Below are 21,188 nucleotides of genomic sequence, written 5' to 3' on the forward strand. Positions count from 1 at the left end.
CCGCACCACGGTGGCCGAGCAGTTGGTGTCGTACAGCATCATCGCCTCGGACGAGTTGTCCAGGAACATCATGGCGGCCTCCACAGAGGCTGTGGCGTTGAGGCGGAGGCTCCGCGGCACCGTGTGGCGGCGTTCAAAAGGCTGCCGACCTGATTTATGGTTAATTAATGAGAAGAGCATGTTCTGAATGAAATATGACAGTAAAATGGCAAAGACAAAAGTTGCACACCTATAAAAAAAAACCTCCTGCTGCATAGATTTATGACCTCCGACTGTTATAGGAGGATATAAAAACAAGAGCTAATGAGAAAGCAGATGCTCGGTTGGTCTTTGTTCTTTGACACAGATGCAATAAAGATGTGTTATGGTACTGACTAAACATTATGTAATCTGTATCCATCTGTATCTCATGACGGAAGCGAAACTCATACGTAGATTTATTACAAACAGAGTGATCAACTTTTCTTTTTTTCCTGATTATTCTGGTTTACAGCTAATAACAAAACAGCTCAAAATATTCTCAGGAATTTGAAAAAATAAAAATAAAAACACTTTTAAGACAGAAATGTGGGCCCATGTTCCATACACTACCAGAGGCATAGACAGGTATTGAGAAATGTTACACTAGATTTTAGGTAATGCTAGTTTGGATCAGGAATGTGACCACTGTCACTTATGTCCTGGATGAATCTATTTGTGGTGTTTGTGAAACTCGGATCTTGTAAAACTCCTCAAACTCCCGACTGGGTTTTGCTTCTCTGTCTTTTCAAGGATGCTTATTGGCTTTATTTATTATTATTATTCAACCCTTTTTCCTTCCACTAAACTTTCCACAAATATGCTTGGATACAAGTAGGTCGGTCACAATAATCAACAAATAAATTAATTCACATGATAGATTAAAACAAACTCAATCATTTCCATTGGCATGATTTATCATCTATTTCTTCTTTTTTTTCTGTCTCTTTCTACCAAAAACAGGATGATAAAAGTCTTCAGTCTGGTGGTTTGGTCTCAACTAGCCTTTTTTTAAGGTCAATTTTGTTTACAAAGTCTTCAAATTTGATTTTATTTGTTGTTTTATTTATTGTGGATATTTAAAATGTCTTCCAGTTCCAGTGTTAAACGTTCATTGGAATTTAAAGCTTGCTGATCTGTCATATTGTGCTCTTGCATTATTTTTGCAATTCCCACTAGATTTGTTAAAATTGTCTCAAAACAACAATAAGATCATTTATCAAAATAACTTCTGGAACAATTTACTGTCCAGGAAAACTTATTGTGCCAGGCCTAGATACAGGTCTCTGCAACCAGCCAGCTTCTCTGGTTGCAGAGAAGCTGGCTGACATTTACTTGTGCTAAATGTCAATAAGTGTCAGCTGGACAGCTGTCAAGTCAGCACTCTTCCCTACATCATACAGGCAATGACACAACATAACATTTCTATGTTGAAAATGTTACTATCTGTAAGCAAGTATCATTTAAGATAAATAAGCACTATGGATATATCACTTTGTGTGAATACATTTATGTCATCTATGTATTCTGATTTACTGAGCCACTATCCACACGGAGACGATTTTAGCTGTATTTAGTCTTCTTTTTCTTTTTTTTTCCGTCTTGAGAAACCAGAAACAATTATTTAGGAAACTGGGTTCTAGAGATACACTTCAGAATGCCGGTTTCATGTTTCGGTGTGTACATGGAGCCGCCTCTTTTTAAAAAAAAAAAAACAAACAAAAAAAACATGACGTCAAAGTTCAGTCTCTCTTTTCATCCCGTGTGCGCGCGCCTCACTCTCACTAATAAACATGGCGGGTAGTCGGGTAGCGCAATGGTTAGAGCAGGCATTCCGAGAACAGACCTGGTAGCGGCAGTCCCCCGTTCTACTCCCGGTTCTTTTGCCGCTTCTCTCTCTCTACCCCATTTCTGTGGGATTAATGTCAAATAAAGGCCACCAGTGTTTTTTGTGTCGTTCTCTGGCAGTGTTACAACGCCACCGACTGGCCCGGCATACTACATCATTAGGGCCTTAGATAAAAAAAAGTTTTAAAAAATCGGCCAAAAACATTTCTGAAAATTTACCAAAAGTCAAATATCGTCGACTTTTGAAACTCAGAAATTTCCCTGTTTTTTCTAGAAATTTTCAGAGGTTAATGTCAGAATTTTTGAGTTTATTCCTCCTTTTTGCGTATTAGCACAATGGTTCTATTACCAATCATCATTTTCTGTAGTCTTGCATTCACATGATTTCTTAATCTTCTACAAAAAAATATTTTGCACTCATCTCCATGTGTGCAGGACCTGAGTTGAATTGCTTGACCTCAACTATCATTCCTAGAAGACAAGTGGCAACTTTTAAAATACACAAAACTGTTGACCCTAAGCTTGTCTGAGCCTTGCAGATCTGCCATCAATGTCTTAAAGCTGATGTTCTTGGCAGGTTGTCTGGGCTGCTGCAGCCGACATAAAAAATCTTCTAAGTTTAGTGAGGGTTGTCCATCAACATGAAGGTCGCCCCATGAGCCTCAGGCCCTCCATGTCCTGTCCTCGACTCTCAGGCCCAGAGAAGCTGCACAGCAGAGCCAGAGGTGACACCAGACCCAACGGTGAAAACAGGATGTTCTGCTGCTCCACAGCGGCCAGGTCTTGGTAAGGCCCAAAGGCTAAGGTTGTGTTCAGCTGATTCTTCAGTACGGCCTTCACACCCCGTCGTACCGATTCCTAAGGAGCTTCCCAGTGTTTGGCAGAGCTCATCTGTGTCCTGAGGAGACGCTTTGCAATCCCAGCACTGTGATACAGGCTAACCTACATGTAACAGATATCTTAGCTTCTCCTCTTGCCATCCCGGCCCGATTGGGCAGAAGACAGGCCGCACTCCTGCTTTGGAGAAGTGGTGAGGGCTCGGTGCGGGGGCGGCTGTTTGTGCTGAAAGCATATTGATCTCCGGAGCTGAGCGTTTGACCTTTGGGTTGAGCTCCGAGCAAACAGTGGGAGCCCGTTTTTAGTTTCTTAGAATTTCACCAACAAATAATGTGCATCAGGTGGCCTCTGAGGACAGAGCATAGCCATTCCTCTCGCACATTCTGGTCAACATGGATTTTGAGCTCTTATGCAACCGGTGCATACCTTTATTTCGTGAAGTTTCCCCGCACCCATGCGGTGGCATTCAGACAGAAACTGTAAACGAGTTTGAATGCCGCTTCTCTGGTTTAAGAAAAAAATCTTTCCAGACTTGAATTTGGAGACTGTCCTGGTACAGATGTGTGAAAAGCGGTCTACCGGTCCGTAGTCTGTGCCTGCCTAAGGGGAAAAGTTATTTCTAGCTGTGTTTCTGTTACAAATCTGCACAAAACTTTGTCAGTATTATTTTGTCAAAACAATACAATTTTGCAATTACGGTGTTCCCATTTAACAAGAAATTGAATTCAAATCCCACGTGAATAAGCTCATTAAAAAAACATCCTGGACCATCATCCTCCACCTACTTCCTGCCGTCTTCTTCGTCTTTTCCACCAGTAGTAACGTCTGCTTGTTGACCATGTGACTCATGTGATGCTAAAGGAGTGCTTCCGTAACCGTTTCGCGAAATACGCAAATTTTGATATGACGGGAAAAAAAACCCACCTCAGTTAATCTAATAACATCATACCGGAAAGCATAAAGTGAAACTTAAAAAGTACCTTAATTAAATTTAGTGGCATTTTTCTCAGTTGTGATGTTGTTTTTGTTTGTTTGTTTGTGAGGTAAAAATGTCAAACTTGATCAATAGTGTCAAATGTGCTGATTTGTTCAGAGCGGGTGGACACGTTTTTATCCAGCCTCTGTGCCTTTGAAGTTAACCTAACCTGTTTCCATCACAACATAAGAGACGAAGCGTTATGACAGAGGATCTCAGAGGAGAAACAGAGTTTAAATTGCCTTGTTAAAAGATATCATTATCTCCTGTTAGTAACTCCAAAAACAGCTGGCACGCATGAAGAGTCCTAGATGTATTATACTATTTCAACATGGTGACAAATCTAGGTGAGTGGCTCATCTATTTAAGATGTTGCCTCAGTAACGGAGAGATGCGGAGCTGAGCTGGATCTCCCGTTGTTCTCCACAACCAGAGTTCTATGGATATTTCGAATAAACTTCTAACTTCGGATGGAAATATGCCCATTTCAGACGCCTGTGAACCGTTTAGGCATTCATTGTTCATCAAACAAAGAACCGCTCTCCTCCTTATTTATTATTAGAGGTACAAATAAGTGTCCCAACAATAGTTTCATCAAAAACAATTACTTCCCACCGTTTTTTTTCCATTTGCAACTGCATTAAAAATAAATTTACTGCACAGCTTTTTACAACATGGGTGCCGATACATTCCCGCCTCCGCGCCCCATGTTGTAAATTAGGATCTCTATAGGAAGATAATGTGGTTGATTACAGGTTTAAATGACTGTAAAGTTACGCGGACAAAACCAGTTTATTTTAGTAATAGCCTCGTTAAATATTATCAATATAATCTCAGGATTGGAACTAAACAGCAGGTCATGTTGGATTCTCAGCAGACAACCAAAAGCTCTGGTTAATGCACAGCTCCTGTAATGCTGCGATGCCACCATGTGGTGGGTTATGTCAACTACATCTGAAAGAATTCATTTTTTTCCAGGAAAATTCCCCCTCCGCCCCAAACGTAAACGGTGTTCTGGTCATTTAAGCAGCAACAATCACTTTGAGAACACTAGAAATCAATATAATCAAGCAGATTATTAGAAATGATTACCACAGCTATGACCGTGTTAAACCTGCTGGCAATAATCTGCAAACCTAATCCTCCAATGTGACCCTGAGGGAAATTTAATGAACCGGAAGAGAAGCCAGGCCAGACGTAGAGTCTCTGTTTGCCCCTTTAGAGAAAACTGGTCTAATTAAGCGTGTTTTTGATGCGAGGTTGTACAGCCAAGTTGACTCATAGGTACATCTGAGGCAGGATGAGGTAGCAGTAGAGCGAGATCCACAGGAGCAGCAGGACTTCCACCTCTAATGGGGTTGAGTTGCAGCAGGCTGCTATAGACTGAAGACTGAGTTCTCCGTTGTTCCTGAAATGCAGATGAACACAGGAGAGCTCCATTAGGGCTTTTTATGTTTCATTTCATATATTGCATTCAGAGAAAGAACACAAAGCAGGACTGAATGCCTGGTTTGGATAATAAAGCAGTTGAGAGGACAATTTTTGCCTTTGCCATCTCAGCCCCACATTTTGACCCGGTGCATCCCTTCCTACTCCCATTTCCGTTCAACAAACGATTCCATTACCATCTGCCTGAGCCACTGTGTATCACTGTATTTCTCTTTTTTTGATTTATGGAGCTAAATGGTCAAAAGGAAATCCTGTAATCACATCTATGGTTTATTTTTTGTGCTATTTTCTTCTCTTAATGCTTTTTGTTCAGGGTCATTGTGTGGCATAGTGGGTAGAGCGGCGGGCGCTCCGTATGCGGAGGCCATAGTCCTCCCCAAGGCTGCCCTGTGGTCAATTCCTGTCCCAAGTACCTGTTCCACATGTCGTCCCCACTTCTCTATGCCTCCTTCCTGTCTACATACTGTGAGAAAAATGGAAAAAGCCACTAGTGCTAGACAAAAATGTATTTTATATATAAAAAAAGACTTCTTATTCCACCCTAGCCTGGTGCCTTCTTCTACGCTTTGCTTCTAAACTCTTGGCTATTGAGAAACAATTGTTCGCTGGAGGTGTGACTAAGTTTTAAATAACTGGATCTGATTTTACCCAATGTGCCAGCTGGATGAGAAACTTACCAGAAATTGCTTGCCCCTGTAACCAACTGTGTGGGGAGTAAGTAGGGCTAAGACAACAAAGTGTTATACATTCCTCTTGGTCTGACTTTAATTGCTCAATATTTGGACGTGTGGCCAACATGTACACTTCTTCTGTTATCATTGTCAGACTACAAAACATCTTCCTGGCAGATAGCAATTGATGCAACATCCTACGGCGGACAACAACTTGTTGTGCCAGATAAAAACAAAGCAAGCAAAGCTAAAATGATACAAGGGGGTAAAGGGACAGGCACCTGACTGAACATTAAGCATTTTTAAGCAACTTGTTTACATTGTTATGAGAATTCCAAGTTATTTCTAAATCCTTCTTGTCAAAGCTGTCACCGTTACATTGCTGCTCTTGGGGCAGATTCCTTGGCGTTTTCTGTGATCTGGCCTACACTGCTGTCATACCGTCTGCAGACACAACCCTTTGGAAACACCATGACTCAAACTTTCTCCTGAGCATGTTTTGGTGTCTGTCCTCTTTGCTTAGAGCTCTGTGAAATTTAACACCAGTTACTTTGTGGCTTGGAGGTGTTTTACATGAGAAATGACTACAATAATTTCTCTCATGTAATCACAAAGATTTGCCCCTGCAGAGGGTCGGAATTCAAACTTTTGATCAGGCACAAGGGAGATTAGGACTTATCAAGAGGTTAAGGGTGTGTGCAAAGATGAATCAGTACCATAATGACTGAGAAGACTCCCTGCAGGCCACAGTCCGACTGTTATCGCCCTCATGGACGTCATCAGGAAGGCTTTTGGGGGTAGTTCTCTGATCTGCTTTCAGATCCTCAAGCCTGCTGATCGCAGGTTCCCGTTTCCTCCAGTCTTCTGTTTGAACGAACCCGTAATCAGATGATTTCATTAGATGACCAGCTTCCTTCATTTTCACTTCAGCTCCACAGCCCGTGTTGCTGATTGTAGCCCCATTTGTATTCAGGATGTTAAAACCAGCATCTTCTGAGGAAATTTTTCCCGCAGTTTTCTCATTGAAACTTTGTAATTTCCCACGTTTCCGACTTCCTGTGTCTTTCTTCTCAACACGAGCTTCTTCTGACTCACTCGGTTCCTTTAGATCCTGCCCTTCCTTTAATCTTCCCAAATCTTCCTCCACTGTTCTCTCACTCACAAGTCCCAATTTTCCAGAGAGCTCTGCTCCTCCTTCCTCAGCATATTTCCAACTTGCTACTTCAAAAATAGTTGCTTTTACTCCACCATCTTGAACTTTGTCAAGCCCATCTTTCTCTTTACCATCACTCTCCATCCTTCTGTTGCTTTCTTTCTCAGTGTAAGTGTCTCTGTTTGTTCCTCTCTGGGCCTCTGGCTCCAAGTCAAACACAGCCCTCTTGTTTGTCGTCTCTCTAAGGATACTTTTGATCTTGTCCAAATCCAACTTCCTGTTTGCCCTGAGATGTCCTTCTTGTTTATGTCCGCCTCCGTTAAACATCCCTAGCGCTGCCAGATGTTTCGACTCTTCCTCCATCTCCTCGGCTGTTTCCTCTTCTACTTTTGGTACTTGTCTTTTCGATGGATTACTTGGTCGGAAAACATCTTTATTCAGATCCAGGATGTAGCTGTAAGCGTCCTCTTCGTCTGAGTCCAATGCCGACAAGCTGTAGATTCCTTCTTCGGAGCTCTGGGAAACGTAGCTTCTCTTACCGTAGCCTCGATCCGAACTCTTATCCATCCACGATCGGATATCCTGGTTGGCTATGCCTGCTTCCAGCGGACTTGGTGGCTCTAACGCTCTTTGAGTAAAGGGAAAGGAAGTTTCGGGGCTTCCACTCATGTTGGAGTTGTGGGCTCTGGACGTCTCTGAAGATTTTCTGGACCATTGTCTCCACAGTCGTTGCTCATCGCTTTTCTCAAAGGTTCTGAGCAGAGCTCGGGCTTCTGGGTGGTCAGCCAGGGTCTGTCCAAGGCCGACTGGTTCACGAGACGCAAAGCTGGGAATCTCATGAAAATCAAACTGTGCCATGTGACCCTGCAATATGAAGCAAAGTCACATTTCAGCGTGTTGGGAAAGGCTTATGATTGTGTGATGTAGAAGCACATTTTGAGTCATGTGATGGAGGCAATGATGGATTTTTATTTTTATTATTATGCTGTGGCTTCGATAAGACGACCGAATACAGGATTTCGCAATGAGTTCAACTTCTGAAGGAACAGAGAATAGGTTGGAAAATCTTTGGAAGATTCCAGGCCTAGCTTCCTAAAACTTTAGAAACTTTTAAAAAATCTTTTTTTATTCTCACTCTCTCTTTTTTCATAATTTTTGACAGAGGTGTTGTTATGTACAACTTTTTAAACCATCTCTGCAAGATAAACAAAGCATTTAAAAACAGACACTTTTGGGCCTTTTGCTAAAAACTGGTTAAGTTTAGAAATCTAAATTATGTGGGTATGATAACTAAAGATCACAGTTTGGTTTAAAATGCTCTCTGCAATGATCCATCTGGAACTTTTTGCTACCTCGGAAGTCAGATCTTGAGATGAGATCGGATTCAACTTTTCTGGACTATGCTAACTCACTAATCATTGTGTCCAGTTACCAGGCTAATTACAATTAGCGATACAAGTTGAAAGCAACATATTTCTCAACATCTGGATTATTTTTAGCAATAAAGGAACACGTTCACTCATAGGTGTTGTAGCGTGTGACATCAAGGGTGTAAATACTTTTGCAAGGCACTGCAGTCCTGGTTTCACCAACTGTAACTTGAACTTAATGGAGACTTGCTTAGCCCCGTTCTTATCTGATGTCCAATCTATGGACTATACCAAGTTGACCACCTACATGTGGCAGTCAGTACAATTATTAATGGGCTTTTGGTGAGATGGCTAATTTCTAATTTCTTTTTTGTGTGTAAATTTTATGTAAAGTGTTTTTCTATGGTTTTTAAGAATTTGCTACAGTTCCCTAGAAATGAATAATGTTGTATAATGACTAAAAACGATTTTTCTTAGAACACACCCAATCCAAAAATTACCTTGTCCTTTCTTTTACAACAAATTTGGATAAAGATGATAGGTGATAGTCTTATGGTGTTATGTTGGGATGTTCCCTATATAATATACAGTATGTGTGTGGAGAATCATCTTTTCTCTCAAAAAAAAGGTAGATGTTCAAGGCAAGTGTATTTGACACTTCTCTAAGTGTCAAACTGCACCGACCTCATCTGTGACCGAATGATCCCCCAGGAACATCGACACGTATGTTATGATGGACTGCTCATCCGGCGAGGCGCACGCCACGTCTGTAAGGAGAAAAATAAACTATTCTTCATGTTACTGTGGTAACCATCGTGACTTCTTATGCTGACTTCATTCTGGTTTTTACCCTCAGGCTCCAGCAGAGGGGGTACATCCAAACACTGGTGGGCCAGCATGAAGGCCTGGCGGAGATTTTCCTTTGGTTCCTTGGACAAGCTCTTCCTCAGGTTGACCAGGTCCGGGTTTATGGACTTAATCAAAGCCAGGAAAGCCATTCCACTCCTCCAGCTGGCCCCGAAGTCATCCACATCCACGCCGTACCTGCAAATTCATGGCTATCTTCAAACATTTGTGGAAAATTGTAATTTTCTTCCACTCATCGAGGTTGCACGCAGGCTTACTTTGACGTGCATCTTTGGACCCAGTGCAGGAGAGTCTTGATGGCTTGGCTGTGGTACTTTGGCTCCCTTTCAGCCTTTTTCCCTTTCCTAGGCAGAGTGCTGCAGGAGTAGCTGCCATTGTCACAGGTTTGAGGTGAGAGGTCACTGGTGGAAGGGTAGGCGCTCAGCGATAAGGAAGACAGGCTGGAGGACAAATGTCTCTGCAGGCCTCCTGTCGCCTCCTTCACCTGTTTGGTTTCCCATAAAAGGCCAAGAGCCAAACTATAGTGTACATGAAAATATTAGACGGATAATGAAGGTACCCAGCTGCTCACCTGGAAGTGGAGGATAATGTTCCAGACGAGGTTGAGAACAACAGAAGGGAGGCCATCAGCGATGCCGGAGGCGTCGATGCCAAGAAGCTTCACCTGGGGGACAACACTGCTGTAAGTGAGTGGATTACAACGAACCTGGTTGTATTGAACTGATGAGCGAATCCCCACATGTCTGTCATCCAGGAAAGCTAGGGCTTTGGAGATGTTGTTCAGTCTGAAAATGCGATGAGATGAAGACCTATACCTGTAAAGCTAACATGGAAGTGACAGTGTGAAGAGGAAAATACAAAAGTAACCAAACCTCTTGAATTCTTGCACAATTTATCTCATTAGAGCTGTATACTTCATTGTGTTTTATTAAGATTTTACAAACCTTACTTTGATATCCCTGAAAGAAATCCTGTGCAACCGTTTAAGAAATAGTCTGCAGATGTTCTGTGAAGGTCTCAGAGGTTTATTAGAGAGCAAACAGCATCATGAAGACCAAGGATCACAGAAGATGGGATATTGTTTTATGTATCATTACAAAATCACAAGCTTAGAACATCTCACCAGAGGTCTGATCAGTCCAAATTCTGAAAATAAGAAAATGAATGGAACATTTTCTTATTTTCAATGTATTGTTAAAAGACGCTCTCGTCTAACTAAACTGACAGGACAGGTAAGGATGGCAAATATCAGAGAGGCAGCCAAGAGGCCCTTGGTAACTGTGGAGGAGCTGCTGAGACAAACAGCTCAAGAGGAAGAAACTATTGACATGACAACTAAAATTTCTTCATTCCGCAAGTTACGGAAGAGAGGCAAGAAGAAAGCTGTTTCTGGTAGCCTGGCCATTGCCTTTTACTTGATTCTCATCTCCCTTCAATGCTCCATCTGAGATTTCTCCCATTGAGCTCGATTTCAATGTAGAATTTCAAGTGGTCCAATCAGCAAACAGAAGTTATAAATGATGACTTTGATTTTCTGTGCTGTTTTTAGAATTGTATCCTGCCTATGCTTGTAGCTTGACAATGACAGCAAAGGAAGTGAACAAAGACGTTCAGTCCGGATTTGCCCTACTATTGAAAATTGTAAGTTGGAGCAAGAGAAGCGTTTGGGACATTTTATTGCTGGCAAAGATGTTGTTCAATTTCACAGTGTAGTTTCCTTCATGGTTGAGTTCACACATTACATATGGTCAAACGTTAGTGATTGTTGAAAAGCAAATCCAATCGTTTAAAATTTCAGCTGAGTCCAGGTCTCCAGTAAGCAGTCGTTTCTGAAAAGCCAGAGGTCCAGACCCTCCGGACGGAGCGAAGCGTAGAAAAAAGTCCTGATTCTAAACCAGGAGAAGTTGCTGGTGGAAATCTATAGCTGTTGGAGTTTGACCCACAGGATACAGTGAACAGGCGGCAGGAGATGCTCTGTTTAGTTGAAACCGTACTGAACACACCACCCGTACCCTACAACAAAATGGCCACCACCTAAAACATGGTGGTGGCCATGCTATTCTTCAGTAGCATGCCAGGAGTGGATGGGTGGAGCTAATTACAATAAATTTGCTTAATGGACACGTCAATTTTGAACAAACTCACGTTTTTCGGCTGCATCACAATTTGTGTATTTCTCAAAACTGCAATGGAAGCACTATTTTTGCATCACGCGAGTCATGTGATCAATAACAGGATGTTACTACTGGTGGAAAAGACAAAGAAGACAAAAGGAAGGGGTGGGAGGACGATGGCGCCACATGGCTTTTAATGACTTATTCCACGAGTAAATGTATTCCGGTGTGATTTTAATTGTTTCTTATTTAATGGAAACACAGCAATTGGGAAATTGTGTTTTTTCGAATATCGACAAAGTTTTGCGCACATTTGTAACGGAAACGCAGCTGGTGACTGACTGGAAACTAAAATAAAAGATTGAATTCATCTAAAACATACAACTGGAGCAAAAGTGGAAAGATTTTAATTGAATGACCTAGTCAAAGTAAACAGGATTCTTGCTTAAATATGTGGTAAGATGGGAACTCAGTCTGACTGAAGCAAAAATATTGGACTTTATACACCCCCAATTTGTGTTGCTCTATTCCAACAAAATACTTTTTTTGTTTTTTTGTGGCTCTGAGATGAAAAGTATGAGGGAGTTCTTACTAGTTTGCAGCCAGACAGCTCCTCCAGGAGCGCCATGAACATTCTGCCATCCTGAATGTCCGTGAACAGGTCGGAGACTGCAAGGGGAGGATTTCGCTGGAAATAAACAGAAACCAAAGCTTCTGTGGATAACCGTTTTTATTGTAAAACGTGCTTTGAAGTGAAAGTCTCGTGGCTCGCGCCTTACCTTTTGCAAGAACACATTCATCCATCTGGTGAACGTTCTCTTCTGCGTAGCTTTCCTCCTGTCTGAGAGAGGAGAAGCGGGACGTAGTGCAACCACGATAATAAAACGTTTCCTAATACAACTTTGAGAAGACGACACCTCTAACCAATGAGAACACGGCAGGTGATTGAGCAGCCAGGTGGTACAAAGTCTATAACGGGGATGAAATCTAGCGAAAAATAGCAACAAGTAACCTTTTTGTATGTTTTTTTCTTTTGATTACAGGGCAATTCGATTTCAATGTAGCAAGTTAGATCCATAACTTTATGGATCACTAAAACACATCCTACCTTGAGGCTGCCCATCGTGATCACTGATCGCCGCTGCTGCTTTGCTCTGTGAATCCAGTAAGGCCTGCATTGTCAGTCACTCTTTTTGCTCAAGATCCATTGTGGAGACAAGAGGTGGGCCAAGAGCTGAACACATCCGCAGACTTCTCTGAGACTTCCTCATAAATAGAAGGACTGAGGTGAGGCAAAGTGAGACAGCAGAGCTTGCTCCAGCACGCCCAAACCTCCCACCGAGCCAAAATCCCCCCTAGGACAACACAAACTCCCCGCTGTTGGCGGGCAGCGGTCCACGGAGTCGTATTTGCAGCGGCGTTTGCCAGATTTCACTGGATCTTTCCGTGGGACAAAATTAAAACAATCAGCTGGTTTCACTGTGCTTCACCACATACCCGGAATTAAGACTGACACAAGAACTTGATCTCTGATTTATTGCCTTTTAGTTACCACATTCTGTCTGAGCATGTTCGAAACAATCTGGAGAATTAGCGGGCGTAGACATTTTTTAAGCGCCTTAAAAACAAGGTGCATTCGCCAGCAAACCAAATTTCTTGGGCATTTAGTTATGCGAAGAAGAATCGATGCATGTTGCTAACAGCAACGTTTCTGGAAGACGTCTATACCCATTTATCTACTGGGGATTTATTTATAATAATAATAATTGAATAATTTACTACACAATCATTTAATTCTCGGGTTGTGAAACCACCAGCCTAATGTGAACTTTACAAATCAAATATTAACTTAGAAGTTGTTGGGGTTTTTTTAAGGTTCTCATTAAAACTCGCTGCTATTGCCGTCAGAGCTGCATCAAAAATTGTTCATGACAAAAGGAATTTTACCAAGACATCTTGATTTAGGCGTGATTTAGAAGAGTGGATCCTAAAATTGGTTACTTAAAAAAGGGATACCCCAAGGCTGTGCTTTTGGCTCTTCTCATGTTTCATGTAAAGAAGCGACTTGCAGACGCCGCCGCAGTGGTGCCTCTGACTAACAGAGGAGACGAGTCAGCATACTGTACACGGAGGCCGAGGCGCTGATGTCTCAACTAACTCAGAAATTTATTTTAACTCGAAAAGTTCACATCGTTGTTAGAATAAAGCACAAGGCATATTGTGGCTGGTTATGTTTTCATTTTGTCCGCGCTGGATTGAAAGTGTTTGCAATATTTAACAACTTGAGGTTTTGCGTGAGATGGGGCAGTTTTGAAAGTCAAGACCCCAAAAGTTCTGGGAGCAAGCCATTTAGGAGACGGGTTAATAATGTGGAGCAAGGATGGGTCCAAACAGAATAATTGGATTTATGCTATGATTAAGTGAAACATGTGCAACAGATCGCAATCGATTTTATTTATTGTTAGGAGAGAAAATTGGCTTTTTATTTTAAAGAAGAAGAAAAAAAACAGTTTTAAAACACATCAAACCAAACATTTAGAATAGAATAGAATAGATAGCATTTATTGTCATTGAACAGAATTCAACAAAATTTCCATTGCATTGCATTGTGTTTTATGTGAACATGGCAAAATCTAAAGTTTCAACGTGTATATGCAGTCATATTTACAACAAAGCTTTTGGGTAATCATACATAAAAACAATAATAATGTGGTTATGGAGGAGTACATTTCCACCAATAAAACTCTAATTTCTAACTTAATTTATGCATTCATATATATATATATATATATATATATATATATATATATATATATATATATATATAAATACTTGGACATTATCCTAGATTGAAAAACTCATCAATTTGGGGAAAAAGGGTGAAATGTCCATCATTAAAATACATAACTATGATTTTAAAACTGACATTGTAAAGTCAGACATTTGTAATCTGAATTATATTCAATAAGTTTGAATACTATTGAAAAGTTCGTTAATTTCAGTGATTCAATTCACTAAATGAATCACATTGTATAGGTGAAACACACACAAACTGATTTTTTTTTTTTTTGCCTTTATTTCTCTTAATTGTACAGCTGGCAAAAACATTTTGATAGCATTTCTTTAATCCAGAAATCCAGGCCGAGTAAAATAACTATACTTGCTTAAAGATTGTTATATTCGAAAAGTATGATTAATCTGACAATCATACTTTCAATAAATCAGAATATAATCAGAATTGTATTCTGATCTATTGAATATGACCGCTTATCACAAGTATATCAAGAAATCTTCTAAATACTCCCTCAAATCTTATCCCCACCAATATTACTTTGGGACCAAAACAAACTTCAGTGCAGGACACGGTTAAAGGAAGATGCACCACAAAACGGTGCCGACACAAACCTCTTAACTTAGTTTAGACTGTGGAGCACCTTCCGCCTCTACGCTGAAGCAAACCCACCTTTAAAAATGCTGGATATGAATTAAAGTGAGAATAATGATGGGGTATTAAACTATTACTGTGACAGCAGACAGTGTCTGACAGGAATAGCTTCTCCTGGCCCAAACAATATCAAGCTGCCTGGTTTTTTTTACTCTACCTGCCTCAAGAAAGGTGGCGGCCACTGAGCCGGACCGCCTCCTCCGTGGGAAGCAGGAAGTCTGTCCAAGGAACATCGCACGTGGGACTCCCAAGCCTGCGGAAGCCACGCCTTTTCATCCTTTGAGACGCTTTCTGCAGCCTTGCTGTTCCCACGGGTGATAGAGGTCACCAGGGGCCGATCGACAAGGCGGCAAAGACACACGGACATGACGTCATAACCTTAAGAAAAAGCACATTTCGAATGTGAATGATCCTCCATCCCGTTCTTGAGAGCAAATAATGAAAACATAGAATTAAAGTGTTTTTTTTTTTTTATTAAAACAAAACATGAGAGAACAATTTAGGCAAAACCCAACAGCTTGACAGTTTTGCGAGTGTGATCACGTGTCCAAACCGAATCAAGTGATTGGCTAAAATCCACTCAGGGAGTTATGTATTTAACAGTACAACGGATCCAGTCAATACGTTTCTCCATCAATCAACCATTTATGGTCCGGGCAGGTGTTAAGTTGCATAGAGACCAGGCTAACTCCTGCCACTGTACTTTCATATGTTCATTTCCTCCCCATGATGAAGCTCGGGGTCTCAGCGTCGTCCTCTTTTTGCTCTTCTTCCCCACTCTCCTCCTTCCGTTCTTCCTCTCCACTACTGTCAGAGTCCTCGTCTCCATCTTTTTTCTCCTTCCCCTCCATCTTAGCCTTCTTTGCCAACAGCTTCTTGAGCTTCAGCTTTTCTCGCTTCTTCCTTCGCTTCGCCGTTCGCTCCTCGGCCTCCACTTGGTTCTGCTCCAGTTTCTTCAGGTAGTCCACGTCCTTGCCCTGCTTCGCTGCCATTTTGTCCAGAAAGTCCTGCCGCTGGTATTCTCTGCGGCGTAGGTGGCGGTAGACGTGAAACTCCCCGCTGCCTGCGCCCGCGCTGGAGCCCATCACGTCCCGGACAAACTCCGGCGGCGCTCGCGGGGCCCACTCCTTCTGCCGCTCCGGGATGGGAGCGACTTTGTCGGGGTTCCGCATGAGCCGCTCCAGCTTCAGACGCTGTTCCTCCGCCGGAGTCTTGGGGAGTATCAGCGGCTGAGCTTCTTTCCCCCCTGATTTCCCCGGTTTGTTATTTTTATGCGTCTGCGCCGCCATGTTTAGTTGCCTTTGAGTTCTTCCGTCCTGCCCAGTTCACCCCGGAAGCTCTTAGAAGCTCCATGAGTGACTTTTTAAAATGTTTAATTTCGTTTTTTAGCAAATAAATTATGAAGTACAAGAATGCAAATGTGATTTTTGATTGACTTTATTTTTTTTTAAGTTAATTTTAAACAATTTCCTACGCAACCCACGTTGTTGACGTTTTTACGCTCTGACTGGCGTTCGCTTTGGCCAATAGAAGCTCAGCTTAAACTTTAGCGGCCTACAGCCGTCCAATCCGCATCCAGGTCCCGCCCATCAAGCTTGACGTTTATGTTGTCCTGTGAGTTCCACTCATACAGAACCCAACTTGTCCGTGTGCGACCCGTTTGTTTATCAAGACCAGATAAAACCTCCCAAAAAACACCATGAACAGTTTAATTAGATCCACAGCTAGGTGTATACGGTCCGGCGCGGCCGTGAGCTTTCTCAGGCCAGCCGACGGACTTGTGCGAGCGGCCTCGGCCCGGTTCTTGTGCGCGGCGGCAGACCTCCAGAAGGACCTTGGTGAGATGGTGAAGAAGGACAAGGTGGTGGTGTTTATAAAGGGGACCCCGGCACAGCCCATGTGTGGCTTCAGCAACGCCGTGGTCCAGATCCTCCGGATGCATGGGGTGGACCAATACTCGTCCTACAACGTTCTGGAAGACCAGGAGCTCAGAGAAGGTCAGTAAGCTGGGACGAGTAGAGTCCGAGCAACAAGTTGGCATCTTTAATAGGGGTTTAGCTAAAGGCACAGCTTCATAATCATTCAGCCAGACTGTAAATGTCTCTGCTGATACTTTTGCGTCCATTTTAACCAGACTGTCACCTCCCGGAGATCAGCTCAGCTCTTTGTATTTCCAAACGTTTGGGCTTTTATCAGCGTCCTGCAGCAGCAGCACAGGGTGTGGCTCCAAACAAAGATGAGATCAGAGACTTTACTGCTTTTAAAATCCAATTACCAGTGTTGAGAAGAGAGGCATCGATCCAAGATTGTGTTCTTCACAGTTGGGTTTGTGTCCTCAGATGTCCGGTCTTTTTTTAAAATAATTTTTTTTTTTTAATCTTGCTTCTTCCTCTCTGAGTGGCATTTCAGCCAATGTCATTCTAAGACTTGTTTTTACTGTGGATAGCGAATAAGAATATGACCGGAGAGCAAAAGGTCCACTTAGTGGTACAAACTGGGTTGTTGGAAAACAACCCAGTTGTTTCCTGTTGTTGGAAAATCTGTATTATTATTATTATTTTTCCCCCATAAGTCAAGAGTGATGTCATCACGCCCTTCTTGTTTTTTAAATTGAGTGAATAAAGTCAGAATATTGCAAGGACACAGTTGTACGACAAAGTCCAAATAGTTTTAATATTACCAGAATAAAGTTGTATTATTAGGAGAATGAAGTAGTAACTTTATGAGAACTGCAGCATGAAATAAAATAAAAAAAGCTAACGTGAGGAACGTCGAGCGTCTTGTGAAGTTGTACTTCGGCATCTAGTTTGCAAATGAGCAAATACTTTATCTTTTAACAAGTTCGCATCAAACGCCCGTCAGTAGGAGGACGCTGAAACGACAGTACAAGCGTCTCGAATTTGGAGAAAGAATCACGAGAACTGATCTTATCGATAACTCTAGAAGCTTTTTTTCCCTCATTAACCATTTTCTTAAATCATAATTCTGAGACAATTTTCTGTTGAAATACAAAAAATTGTAGCCTAGCCCTAATACTCTGTTGTACAACTCACACAAGGGGTGATTGAAATAAAAGTCACTTTTTGAAGATATTTTCTGTCATTTGTATTAAATTTGTTTTTAGAAAAGAAAACCCGTTTAAAATTGGTTCTGGCGTAATAACAAAAATTAATAAATCGTAGATTTTATTCTTAAACCAGGTCGTCCGGCCTTAACGCTATCCAGTGCTCTCCGTCGTGACTCGGAAGCGTCTTACCTCATTCCTCCGTTGTTCCCTTGGTGACTGATCTCCGTGTTTCTGTCTGGACTTTGATCCGTAATAACAGGAGTCAAAGTGTTCTCCAACTGGCCCACCATCCCTCAGGTCTACTTCAACGGCGAGTTCGTGGGAGGCTGCGACATCCTGCTCCAGATGCACCAGAACGGCGACCTGGTGGACGAGCTGAAGAAGCTCGGCATCCGCTCCGCTCTGCTGGACGCCGAGAAGGAATCCAAGTAGGAAAAGGGACAAAACAAAAAGAGAGAGAGAGAAAGCGTAACAAACATCAAAGGAATGAGAAGACGGAAAACACATTCATCAGGTCCACATTTTCCCCGTCCCCTGCTACACTGCCAATGATTGGAGATGCATCAGCTGCCGAGGCAGATTGAATACGTTATGCAGCCGGTTTAGTGCTAATAAAACCGACGGCGTGTTGGGGCCATTGAAGATGAAAACAGAAAGGAGTGAACGTCTGAGAAAAAAAGCTAATTCTGAGACCGATCTCGGAAATCTTCTAGGGGAAAAAAAACTCAGAAAATTGCAGTTTTTCTAGAAAATTTCCGAGATCAATCCCTGATTTTCTGAAAAACCTCAGAAATTCTGAGATTAATCTCCCAAGTTGTCTTAAAAAAAAAAAAAAAAATCCCTTAAATTTCAGAATTTGAAAAGTCAGTGAAATTTGCCATTTTTTTTCTAGAAAATTTCTGAAATTAATCTCAAAATTTACTCTTTTTTTTTTTCTGTCTACAATGTCCTTAATACGCCATCGTAAACAAACGCTTTAAAGTTTTTTGGGGTTTTTTTATGCATTACAATCAGAACCTTTTACACCAGTCCAAAAATACAAATCATATCGGCTTTAAAGTTCCTATTTGGGTTTTTTTTACCTAATTTTGCCAAATCAAAATTAGGTTCCTGTTCCTTTGGGTAACGCTTAAAGGAACAGAGTTGTGTATCAACATCGCCACGGTTTCCTTCCATGTTACCTTCAGAAATCTGGACCGCCTCTTCTCCACACTTGGTTCTCCTTAAATTCAGACTGATTTCAGTTCAAAAATGATGATGTCGACACACTTGAAACCTTCCAGATGCGCTGCCTGTAGCTCCACTACATAAAGAGGGAACAGGGACTAATATGCATTATGATTAAAAAAAAAAAAAATCCAACCTTTTTGCTGTGATTTACATACAAAGTCTACCAACTGTGTTTTTCTGCTGAAATCCGCTGAAACGCACCAAACACATTTTGCCTCTTCTTCTTCTTCTTCTTCTTCTTCTCTGACTTATTTCCTGGCCAAACTGTGGCAGTTTGAATTTGTTACATCCGTCTTTGTCGTTTTGGGTTGTTTTTTTTCCCTCTTTTTGTCGCCGAAGGAAGAGTGTTTTTATATTTTGTTTTGGAGCGTCCTCCAACAGTTGTATTATGAAATGAACGTGTAGTACACTGTAAGATATTGTACATTTAAAGCCTATTGTTAAATGTATTTTAGGAACATGTTAACCCTGCAACAATTAAATATTTTCAGACGCAGATGACGAGTCGGCTCTTTGTTTCTGGCGTATCTGATGGTCGCTTTTAATATTTGACAGAGAGAAAAATAATTCAATTATGTTTAATTTTTGTATTTCTGCCATTTAATCCCATTTCTACCACAATAAATGTAATTAATTTGGAATTTATTACATTTCTGCAATTTTATCCCAAAATAATTGAATTACTTTTAACTTTGATCAAATTAAAAATATATATTTTTTCATTTAATTAAAATAACTTTTTAAAAATAAAATAATTACCAAGACCAAATTATTTTTTAATTTTAGCATCACATTTTTCCTGGCGTGTGAAAATAAATCGCTGCCTTACTGCAATAGTATGTTCCCGTGTTTTTCCTGTTTTGAAGAGTAGCAGCGTTTTTGGTCTTTTTTAAAATCTGTAGATAGTTTTTTTTTTTCTTCCTTTTTTGAGGGCAGGTTTACACAAGCAGCTATAATAGATGCATCTTTAGAGAATTAACGAACGTCTGTCTCGCTCCAATGGCAGGATCTCTCGTCTTTCCCATCTTGAATAGTTGAAATAAAACGGGAAACAGGAAGTCATGTAGATCATTAAAAATGCTTCACTTCTGCTTATTTTCTAGGAATTGTTCGGGGGTTGCACACATTGCATCATTAGTTGTAATATTTCAAACAATGACCTCTTACTGTGGGAATTTTTTTTCTTCTTCTTGCTTCACGAATGAATTTTGATTTTTACGAATGTTCAATGTGAAATTATTTTTACCGCAATAAGCCTGGGATTGTGAAGCCTGCTGTGGACGATAAGGAAACAAAACGGCTGCGCTGGTTCGCTCCAGCTTGTCTGGAACACATGGTGTTCCACAAGGCACCTTTCACTGCTCTCTATTTTTTTTTTCTCCAGATAAAAGTGCTAGACATTCTTGTTCTGTGTTATTTTATCTATTATGACAGGAAAAATGTGCTGTTTCTGCTTGCTCACCTGATCTGAACAGTCAGCCTGTAGTGCAGAACAAAACCGAAACACTAAAAACTGAAGGAGGGCGTCCCTTCCAGACTGTTCCTTTTTTAGATCCAGACGTCACAAGAAAGTCACCAAATCTAGAGAGAATGCAGAGCTAAAAGCAAGTGATGGTAGAAGTAACAAAAAACCTGGTATGCAATGCATTTATAACAAAAGTATCGTCTGGTTTATTATCTTTGGTTCCAAAGAACTGCAACAGCAATGTTCGGAAATGATGTGTAGTGCAAGAACAGCAAAGTAACTTGGATGCATAAAAATAAAACAAAAATATAAAGGAAATACTGAAATAATGTAAATGAACAATCACTGTTTCAGCAGTGCCCCTTATGTTGACCTAATCGCACCGTCCCTTGGTTGCCAGTTACGAGGATTTGTGGAAAAACTATATGCAGAAAAAGCAACAGAGTGCATCTATACTTCTTGAATAAGTCCATGAGCTCCGCTTGACGTTTTCTCCACATCTGCCTGTAGGAATCATGATAATGAAAACATCGACCATCTCGCCTTTTGGAGAAGGAAAGGTTCTCCTCTGATTGTCTCTAAACTCACCAGGTAGATCAGCAGTGGCTGCAGACACAGATGAGACGGTAGGTACAGAGGACGGACCTAAGATGGAGGAAATACAGACATATTTATGAC

General features: G+C 41.3%; 3 protein-coding genes and 1 non-coding gene across 4 annotated transcripts; 1 reads left to right on the forward strand and 3 right to left on the reverse strand.

Annotated features, from left to right (window-relative positions):
- Positions 1-4,213: 4,213 nt before the first annotated feature.
- On the reverse strand, positions 4,214-13,287 carry LOC102224195 (calmin). Its single transcript, XM_023347674.1, has 10 exons — positions 12,412-13,287; positions 12,083-12,144; positions 11,896-11,991; positions 9,929-10,012; positions 9,761-9,853; positions 9,447-9,673; positions 9,173-9,366; positions 9,007-9,089; positions 6,516-7,816; positions 4,214-5,087 (listed from the first exon to the last, which is right to left on the reverse strand). The coding sequence occupies exons 1-10, from the start codon at positions 12,479-12,481 to the stop codon at positions 4,958-4,960; spliced, it is 2,340 nt and encodes a 779-aa protein (XP_023203442.1). The 5' UTR covers positions 12,482-13,287; the 3' UTR covers positions 4,214-4,957.
- Positions 13,288-14,822: 1,535 nt separating this feature from the next.
- Positions 14,823-15,104, reverse strand: LOC111611468. Its single transcript, XR_002754065.1, has one exon.
- A 96-nt stretch (positions 15,105-15,200) lies between these two features.
- prkrip1 (PRKR interacting protein 1) lies at positions 15,201-16,089 on the reverse strand. The gene has a single exon (XM_005811154.3). The coding sequence runs from the start codon at positions 16,035-16,037 to the stop codon at positions 15,462-15,464; it is 576 nt and encodes a 191-aa protein (XP_005811211.1). The 5' UTR covers positions 16,038-16,089; the 3' UTR covers positions 15,201-15,461.
- Positions 16,090-16,328: 239 nt separating this feature from the next.
- glrx5 (glutaredoxin 5) lies at positions 16,329-19,546 on the forward strand. Its single transcript, XM_005811155.3, has 2 exons — positions 16,329-16,745; positions 18,075-19,546. Exons 1-2 carry the CDS (start codon positions 16,448-16,450, stop codon positions 18,245-18,247), a joined length of 471 nt encoding a protein of 156 aa, XP_005811212.1. The 5' UTR covers positions 16,329-16,447; the 3' UTR covers positions 18,248-19,546.
- The last annotated feature ends 1,642 nt before the right edge of the window (positions 19,547-21,188 follow it).

Source organism: Xiphophorus maculatus, chromosome 15 (genome assembly GCF_002775205.1).
Source record: "Xiphophorus maculatus strain JP 163 A chromosome 15, X_maculatus-5.0-male, whole genome shotgun sequence".
Classification (NCBI taxonomy): domain Eukaryota; kingdom Metazoa; phylum Chordata; class Actinopteri; order Cyprinodontiformes; family Poeciliidae; genus Xiphophorus; species Xiphophorus maculatus.